This window comes from Choristoneura fumiferana, chromosome 14, assembly GCF_025370935.1.
Source record: "Choristoneura fumiferana chromosome 14, NRCan_CFum_1, whole genome shotgun sequence".
NCBI lineage: Eukaryota > Metazoa > Arthropoda > Insecta > Lepidoptera > Tortricidae > Choristoneura > Choristoneura fumiferana.
The window spans coordinates 19,336,925-19,347,296 of NC_133485.1; the positions used below are offsets into that span (position 1 = coordinate 19,336,925).

Consider the following 10,372-nt stretch of genomic DNA (forward strand, 5'->3'; position numbering starts at 1 on the left):
TGTCCACGAAAAACAAATGTACCTAACATAAGCACGGATTATCAGGCCGTGCATTATTTGAGCGTGCATTAACAAGTCGTACATTAACTACACTCGTGCTAGTGCGTACGGGGTGATAATGCACGGCATGATAATTCGTGTACATAAGCACGGATTATCAGGCCGTGTATTATTTTAGCCGTGTGGCCTAGTGGTTTGACCTATCGCCTCTCAAGCAGAGGGTCGTGGGTTCAAACCCCGGCTCGCACCTCTGAGTTTTTCGAAATTCATGTGCGGAATTACATTTGAAATTGACCATGAGCTATGCGGTGAAGGAAAACATCGTGAGGAAACCTGCAAAAATCTGCGAAGCAATTTAATGGTGCGTGTGAAGTTCCCAATCCGCACTGGGCCCGCGTGGGAACTATGGCCCAAGCCCTCTGGTTCTGAGAGGAGGCCTGTGCCCAGCAGTGGGACGTGTATAGGCTGGGATGGTATTATTTTAGCGTGCATTAACAAGTCGTACATTAACTATGCCCGTACGGCGCGGAGCGGAGGCGGTACCGGTTGTAATATTCGAGCTAACGTGAACGAGGCCACACACAATACCGCGCCACGCTTATTTCCCTAGCGATATTCTGTGTGCCCTTTTTCATGTTAGCTCGAATATTACAACAGGTACCGCTCTACCTCCGCCGTCAGTGTGCTAGTAGCTTAACTGCGAAGAGAAAAATTCGAGCTTCGTATCTTGCCATCCCTCTGACGCTTATATTATTTAATACGAGAGTGAGAGGGACGGTACAATACGAACTTCGATATGCGTAGTAGCCCGCGAGAGTTAGCCTTGGTGACCGACAAGTCCTGTTATTTATACGGCTCGTCAAACAGTCACACATTGCATACCGCATGGGTCAATAAGTGGTATATTCTAGGGCTTGAGTATTATACCGGGTGTTTCTTGTAACACGAGCAAATAATTAAAACTTAGATCGCACTCGTCAAACTGAACAATATTAGCTCAGCGACTCTTAAAAATAATTCGTTTTTTTTATTACACTTTAAAGTTTATTCGAAGAAGCAATGTAAAGCAAAATGTTTGATATTTCTAGCGAGACAGGCGACGTCAGTTAGGTTCTAGGATGGCCTACCTTAATGACAGTATCTCTCCGTGACAGGTTCCGAAATACGGAGATTCGGAGACGAACAAGGCTCACCGATATAGCCAGGGTAATCACCCAAAGGAAGTGGAAGTGGGCTGGACACATATGCCGCAGGAGTGATGGAAGATGGGGGAAGGCCGTGATGGAGTGGAGACCCAGAACCGGGCGGAGAAACGTTGGTAGACAGGAGATGAGGTGGACCGACGACCTGGTCAAAGTGGCGGGAAGGTGCTGGATGAGGAGAGCACTAGACCGAGATGAGTGGCGAGCAATGCAGGATGCCTACACTCAGCATTGGGTGGCTATGGGCTGAAGAAGAGAGAGAGAAGAGAGAATGACAGTATTTAATTTGTATGAAAAAGGTAAATCTAAAGACTCCATTATTTTTAAAAGTCGCTGAACTAATGTTGTTTAGTTTGTCGTGTACGATCTATGTTTTAATTATTTGCTCGTGTTACAGGCCACACCCGGTATAGTTTTATCTTATTTTTTAAATATTGTGTTTTTAACACGCTTTTATATTTCACTTGCACTTGTAACTAAATAAATATGTGCGTCTACATAATCCAATTTTGAAAGACGATTTTAACCAACCCCTATCGGGCTATAATTGTACTGCTGCGCTAAAGCTGAGTCAGCGATCGTTCCGCTTTTGCGGGGACACACAAAATTGTGTATTATGTTTTTTTTTTTTATACGACTGGATGGCAAACGAGCAAGTGGGTCTCCTGATGGTAAGATATCACCACCGCCCATAAACATCTGCAATACCAGGGGTATTGCAGACGCGTTGCCAACCTAGAGGCCTAAGATGGGATACCTCAAGTGCCAGTAATTTCACCGGCTGTCTTACTCTCCACGCCGAAACACAACAATGCAAGCACGGCAGGATTAGCGAGCAAGATGGTGGTAGCAATCCGGGCGGACCTTGCACAAGGTCCTACCACCTGCAAACTGCATTATGTTACTATTTTCATGTATTTTTTTGGTTTATTTGTGTGTAATTGTGTAAATTTTATCGTATTTGTGTGTCTTCCGTATTAGTGAATAAAATGTCTTCTTTCTTTCTTTTCTACTATTATTTATTCTGTAGCTAGTTCCTATAACATTTTTTTTTATTCGACTGGATGGCAAACGAGCAAGTGGGTCTCCTGATGGTAAGAGATCACCACCGCCCATACATTACATACATTGTAATTTAGATTATGAATATTGGACACGTATGTTTTCAATATTCTATTATTATCGAACGAATGGTTCCGTACCATTTATCTAAACAACATTAGACATTATCTATATTAATTTGATTATGGAGCTGGAAGCTAGGCACTATAACTCCGAGACAGAAGGTTTAGTATATTTAGTGTATGTCAACGTATCTCTTGAACTAATGTATTCCAAAAATTGATACAGGTACTCCAATTTAACATTAGTTCCATAGACACCACAGTAGGATTTAAGGTTTTATACTCGCACGTGCTACCTAAAATTTATTAATCCTACTGTAGCTCCAAAAAAAAGCCGTGGTGGCCTAGTGGTTTGACCTATCGCCTCTCAAGCAGAGGGTCGTGGGTTCAAACCCCGGCTCGCACCTCTGAGTTTTTCGAAATTCATGTGCGGAATTACATTTGAAATTTACCACGAGCTTTGCGGTGAAGGAAAACATCGTGAGGAAACCTGCACAAATCTGCGAAGCAATTCAATGGTGTGTGTGAAGTTCCCAATCCGCACTGGGCCCGCGTGGGAACTATGGCCCAAGCCCTCTTGTTCTGAGAGGAGGCCTGTGCCCAGCAGGGGGACGTATATAGGCTGGGATGATGATGATGATGACTGTAGCTCCAGAGGAATTAACTTAGAGATAATTAAACTGACGAATTCAACGTATCTTCTTAACGTGCGTCATGCTCGATTATAAATTGTAACAAATAGTTCTTTATACTTTAATACAAAGCTTAATTCAAAGGTCTATTCAAATAACTGAGGAAGAATGCAGACTGAGACTGAGAGAATGTATGCCCTTTGACATCACGCGTCTTATCTCTTAGCTGCTGGTAGACTAAACTGCCATTGTTTTTAAATGAATTAGTTATTATCTTATTAGACTAAACAATCTACGTTTTGTTGATTCAGTTTAATAGTTATTAAAGACGTGGTTGCCCAATGTTTGACTTATCTGACTTCTCACACAGAGGGTCGTGGGTAAAAATCCGGGCGTTACCTCTGAATTTTTCGAAATTATTATTTGAAAATTACAACGAGTTCTATGGTGAAGAAAAATGGGAAGAATCCTGCACAACGCCGTCCCTAACTAATTTTTCATCTCATCCACTCGAAGGTTGACTGGTAGTAATCTTATAAAGCGAGAAGCTCTCTTTTAAACATGTACCTTATATTTAAGATATGGGTTTTTGGAGTTTTTTTTTATTTCAACTCCAAATTTGTTACTTTTACGGTCATCCCGTGAAATCCAACGGAAAGACCAAAAAAAAAACTTAATTTGATTGCTTAACAGCGACATCTCCTGTCCGGGTGAGCAGTTAGTTCCGAAGGAGTGTAGACGTCTCTCTATAAGAGCTAAAACATAGATGTCGTTAGTGTCGCTGCTTAAGTGACTAAGAAAAAAGCAGGCTGAAATGTGTGGTGCATGGGAGAAATTTGTGTCTAGATTCCTGTCCTGTGGAGGTGTAGGGTTCAAAGCACGCAGCACGGAATGCTGAGGACCTGGGCACAGAATATATAATAGTACTGGCATACAGAATGGACACGCTCCGCCCCGCACCGGTTCGAGTTACCCCACCCTCAAGCGCAGATTGTAGGAAAACCGTAGGAAAGCAGTCGGGCGCGCAACGCGATGTATGTCGGCCGCACCGTCGCACGGCACTAAGTTCGGGAGCAATAATTACATATTACATACGATTTAACAATCGAATGTTCAGAGACAAATCCTTTAAAAGGAAATATTTTAGTGTAAGTAATCTTTAATTAATAAGGTCTCAAATGATTAAACCAATAAACTTTAATTTATAAAACATTTATTTGTATTTATTTCCTAAAAACCCGAAAATCAGTCATATTCTAATAATTTGTCGCTCGTACAAAGTCACATAATTTTCCGTGAAATCCGCGCGCCGGCAGGTCATTGCTCGGCTCGGTGGCCGTGAGTCTGCGAGCAAGCGCCAACTTGTCAGTGGGCGCGCGAGAAATTGAGGTTCCTACCCTGCCTACTTCCTTTTCTTAATAATAATGCTTTCTAAAAGTATCGCGACATGAAATGAATTACTAATTAGGTACCGAATAATTAGTTCAAGTTTGTAGTCATATATTTATTGTAATGTAAAATAATAATGCTTAAATACATAGACAGACACATTTTAAGTAGGTTTAAATAAAAATATATGATTAACGATTACATTTATTTACACATTTAAGCCATACCTACATACCCTATAGTACTAGGGTTTTGCGATAGTCAGCCCTGTGTGTCTTACGCACACATTGACGCGTGTACAGACGTCGTCGTGCCTATGTAGATTCCAGAACGCGTATTTTGTATGGCGTGTCCGCCCTGTGACCTGGGTTCGATTCCCATGCAGCGTTGTTTTCTTTTTCTGGTTTTTCTGTGTATCCATGGATGCAAAAAAACATGTTTCAGATTGTATTTTTGTTTATTTTTTGTACAACCAATAAAGAGTTTACGATAGGTTTACGTACATACATCTTGAGGAAACCTGCACAAACCTGCGAAGCAATTTAATGGTGTAAAGTTCCCAATCCGCACTGGGCCCGCGTGGGAACTACAGCCCAAGCCTTATTCCAAGATGGGATGATGATGGCCACATTAACAGTAAAGGTTATGATAACTAGTAGCAAACTTTCTAAGCCTTATTACTTTATAGTTTAATAGACTATAGACTGGTCCTTCGGGCCGGATAGATCAATCAAAACCCCATCAGCATCATTAGAGCCATTGACGTCTTCATCAGAACGAGTAATTTGATAAAAGTATACGGTCGGGGTAACTCTGGAACCTGGTCTATAATATATTATGCAGGAATCTATCGCTGTTATAGGACAGGCAAGCGATGCTGGTAATTAGTCGGCGGATTGTTGATGTGTTGGATTCTTTTTAATACCCGACGCAAAAAGAGGGGGTGTTGTAAGTTTGACCGCTATGTGTGTGTGTCTGCGGCACCGTAAGCTCTTAAACGGGTGAACCGATTTGAATGCGGTTTTTTTTTATTTGAAAGCAGGATTTCTAGCAATGGTTCTTAGATATGTTTTATCAAAATCGGTCCAGCCGTTTTTGAGATATTAAACTTTGAAGTCACAATGTCGGGGTTTTTGCATGAATTTGCATGCGTGACTTTGCTTTTAGTTCATTGATATGGACCTTTGCAAAGTAACGCCTGATTCAATAGAAAGAGAAAGATTTGTTTTGGTTCCATCAGCACCTTGCAGTTTATGTTAGTTATGTTAAGACTTCAAAGAATTCCATCCGTCGCACGCGCAAATTTAACTCCTATTTAAAAACCTTAGAATTCGTTTGAAAAAGTCATCAGTTATCAAAGTCGATTTTCCAAGATTCCTAAGATACATTTATTGCTTGGTAGGTTTTCTACGTCATTTCCGCGGCGAATGGCTAGTTCAAAACGATATCAAATCTAAATGTAAATTAACAAAATTATATCAAGAAGTTAAGTTAGCTGAGACAGTACTAACTGTGAGAGTCACTTGTGTTTATGTGAATGGAACTAAAGTCCCACGTGGTTAATTAACAACTTGTTTTAATAATGATGGCACGTTACTCGTATTACTACAATAATATAATAAGCACACGCTTTCATGTGACAGTAGTTCCAAGGTATATTTAAATAAACCACAGCTATTTGTTGCATTTGTTATAGGTATGGGATATCATAAATAAATAAAAATACTGTTCGAACAGATACGAAATTCAAATTTATTGTTAAGAACGGAGGTGGGCTCACACAGTCACTTGGTGGGCACCGGAGGACGGCCGTCGATGGCGAGGCCGACCGAAAAGGAGATGGCGGGACGATTTAGACGCGTATGCAAGGGATTGGCCTGACATTGCGCTGACGCGGGGGGTGTGGAGATCCGAGTACTGCCTTTTCGCAACGTAACTTTTGGCAACCTGTTTCATTTCGCAAACTCTAAAAACTGTAAATATTTCAGGATTTATTTCAGGGCCATCGTGTAGAACCCTTTAGGTTAGGTTAGGTTAGTTTCAGAAATATTAAACAGTTGGGAAATGAAAAGTTGCGAAATTAAACAGGTTGCCAAACGTTATTCGCCGAAACATTAGTAAACCGAGGAGATCAAGAGGCCTTTGCCCAGCAGTGGGACACTATTGTAGGCTAGTTAAAAAAAAAGTACTATATAATTCATGATTTTTAATCACGGACAGGGATATTTGGAAATACCTACAATATTTTAGACTATCGCGGACATTACTAATTTTAATAATTTAATTCAGGTTTTGTTTCGCGTACCTTGATTTTAGAGAAGCTCGATATTTATTAAAAAAATATCGAAATATTGAGCTACTCTAAAATCAGGATACGCGGAACAAAACCCGAATTTAATTTATAAAATTATGTTTGTGAATATTTAACGTTCGACGTCATAAAATAACAATATACTAGGTAAATCTGTTTTATAATGTATGAGTTTCTTACCGAGTTCTTTAACAGAGGTTTTGATATAAATGATATTGGTTTATTTGCAGATGTTCCTGCACTCCGACTTCTGCTCTTCCGTCGCTTTGCAAGGAGAAAAAATCCTAAATATCTTTTTTTCTCGTTAAGTATTTTTAGTGTTTTTATTGTCTTTTTTGTGTTTTTTTTTGTTTTACAGCGCATTGGTTTTACTTATAATGCTGTGATTTTTTATTGGCAAATAAATAAATACATATTATCATTATACTCGTAATAAAGTTCTTATCTCATCACTCATTAAGAACCATAACTATTCAAATCAGTCATAACCCAGCATTTGCCAGAGCCAGGACAAAACTATTGTATAAATATAAAAAATAAACTTTACTAATTTTACATGATCAAACAGCATACCACTGAGTTATGGTTGTCTCGTATTTAATGTAGAATTAGTTATATTCTTACGTTTTCATTACATAATGATATTTGCCTATTTGAAAACAAAATTCTCTTATCACTTCAAATAATCAAGTTTTACGTCGGGATGGTTATAAATATTTGTTTATGGTTTTACCGTTGTCCTTGACAACAATTGTTATATTTAATTTAATTTAAAATATTCAGTCAAATGTTTTAACTCACAGATAATAATTTAGCCAGAAACAAGGTCGAGATAAAATGAACAGGACTTTATTTTCATCAAATGAGTTTTAGTGTAAAGGAGTCATAAATACATACATACACATTCGCATCCAAACTAATATTATAAATGCGAAAGTGTGTGTGTTTGTATGTTTGTCCGTCTTTCACGTCAAAATGGAGCGACGGATCGACTTGATTTTAGACATAGAGATAGTTTATAGGCCAGAGAGCGACATATTTGACTTTTTGTTGTTGTTCTTGAAGTGCACAGTTCCCGAGGGTACAGCGCGCGATAACCAAATTCCACGCGGGCGAAGCCGCGGGCAAAAGATAGATTATAATAATTGTAGGATGTATACTCTCGACTGACATGAGCAAATACAACTTATTACGCACGAAACGTTATCTATATCGTCTATATCCCATATTTAAAATTTACTGTCAAATGGCGCGGCCATTTTGAAAAAATCTGCCTTGAGTGGCAATGACACCTACGAATTAATTTCGCGAATTCGCGAATTTTATAAAAAATATCACCAAAAAAAAACACTAATTTTATATATAAACCTACAGTGATAGTTTAGCACAAAATGGCATATCTAATTTAATAACAATGAATGACCTTCAATTTCTGTGAACTTTATTATTCATTAACTAATATCTAATAACCAAATTTTTCTCAGTCATGTATTAAATAACGTGCCAAACAAGGGTGTGTTGGGACCCGGACGCCTGCCTCTCCAGGGGTCAACAACTGTTAAGATTTGTACAGTCTCGTACAAACAATAACAAAAAAGCTTAATTTGTACCACAATTAATTGTAATTATAAAAACCTTAGGTAGCAATATCGAGATCTTATTTATTGCTTTCCGATGACCATCACCGAACTTCTTCGCTAAGGCGGCGAGAATCTAAACTTTGTATTCGACCGAAATAACCGGCCATTCTTGAATAGAGCACACAAGCAGGAAAAGGAAAATTGGTCGCCGACTGCCCACCGCTGAGCTAGTGACGTCACCTGGACTATTACAGACGTAGATGAGACTTGCACAGAGACGCCAAAGTCTGTGGTAATATCAAAGCCAGACTTTGTACTAGTGGAAAAAGAAGCTAAAGATAAGGATGTTATTAACATAAACAGGGTACATCTGCAAGAATAAAATGAACATCAGCATTCTTTTTTTTTAACAATTATTACAAGAAGGATCTGTAGATTACGCAACCATCAGTACTGCTAAATTAACGTCACAGAAACGTCAGTTTTTTTTAATAATGGCAAAAGACAAAATAATAGGACAATGATTGAATTAAAGTTTAAAAATTAATACGACAATTATAAAACAAAATACATTAGATAAAAAGCGATGAAAAAGAAGAGAAAAGAACAAAGATACATGTGGTTTGAGTCGTTTCGTGATCGATCATGGCACATGCAGCTGTGCCGAAATATCGAGCTTCTCTAAAATATATTTTTTTTAATCATAAAATTAGTAATTACCGCGATAGTCTAAGACATTGTGATGAGGAAGAAGATTCTTAACAGCTTCATAGTCATCTGGTTTACAAAATTAGGAACATAGATTTGAAAATGTAATGTTTGATCCGGGTAGGAAGTATCATTACAGTAAGTCCTATCTTGATGAAATATGTCGTGACTATGAAATATGTTACCTGTCTGACCCAGAGTGTCCAGTCTAGACACGCACCTAAACTAACAGCAACTCCTTACACTGCAGCGTTTCACGAGGACTAATTGTCTAAGCATTAGCTTCCATGTTTGCTCGCGAGCAGTACACTGTTGATTTAAACAACTACATAAAAATTGTAATCAGTTACAACTGTTATAGTTTCGTGACTCGTGCTCGGAGATAAAGGACGTTTCTGGTGACAGTTAATTACAACTGTGAAAAAGAAATAAAAATACTGCTTCTTATTAACGCATGATAAAACTGGATGTAATCACGGCAGTTCCACGGTTCTACCCAAACCCAGGGTAAAAGAAACTCGGGAAGGTCTCTAGAAGACGTGTGCTTTGAAGCCGAACATGGCGTTGTTGGTTGAAGAGCCTGGAGCCGAGCAAAAGCCGGTGCACCTGGATGCTGTTTTGGGAAAGCTAGGTGCCTTTGGAAGCATCAGGTCTTCACGCTTTGTATGATTGCCCTCGTGTACGCTACCGGGACAATGTATAATGTCAACTATGTGTTTGCCGTAGAAGAAGTGCATTACAGGTGAGCTTGTGTGAGTTGTTCTAAACCGGCTGAGAAGTAAAAGGCGACTAAGGGACCAAATGTGAGGGCAATAACGTTTACCACCTCTACAACAACTTTTTTTTAGCCCAGTTAAGTGTCCTACTGCTGGGAAAAGACCTTCCCTTTTTTCTGCTATTCGACCCTGTCAAGAGCTTGCTCTTTCCACTTTATTTACTTTATATTGTGCGTAACAGTCGTCGCGCCATCTCCTTATCGCTCTGCTTCTGTTACACCAACTTAATCACTAAAAACTCCTAAGCCTTTTCTTTGGTTTTTACAATAATGTTCTTGTTACAATATTATTAAGTACAATAATATTTAATGAGAAAACCGTAAAAATAAATACAAAACCGGCCAACCGCGATCGAGAATTCCGTACAGTAGGTACAGTAGATATCTCTGATTAGCTATGCAGCTTTAGCAGGGCCTAACCTAACCTATCCTAACCTAAGCAAAATGAACGCAATGTGGCCGTAATATGCGGATTTCTGTTGGGTAAAGTAGATCTGCTATGTAGGCGAAGCCGCGGGCGCAAGCTAGTGGACTATGAATAATCCAAAACTGATTATTTATTTTCTTATACTAATTTCTCACTGTAATGAGAAATTAGCCTTTGCTCGGTTGTAAAGTCGTTAAGCATCTCGTGCCTTGAAACCCTACGCT

The 10,372-nt window shown here is 39.1% G+C and overlaps 2 protein-coding genes across 5 annotated transcripts in view; one reads left to right on the top strand and one right to left on the bottom strand.

Annotated features, from left to right (window-relative positions):
- LOC141435369 (uncharacterized) overlaps nt 1-10,372 on the bottom strand; it is a 758,872-nt gene that overhangs the window by 666,325 nt on the left and 82,175 nt on the right. The window lies entirely within an intron of this gene.
- The window catches only part of LOC141435371 (solute carrier family 22 member 1-like), an 18,141-nt gene continuing 17,410 nt past the window's right edge, over nt 9,642-10,372 (top strand). The window contains exon 1 of the mRNA XM_074098086.1: nt 9,642-9,688. Within this exon, the coding sequence (XP_073954187.1) occupies nt 9,642-9,688 (47 nt within the window). The remainder of the gene's footprint in view (nt 9,689-10,372) is intronic.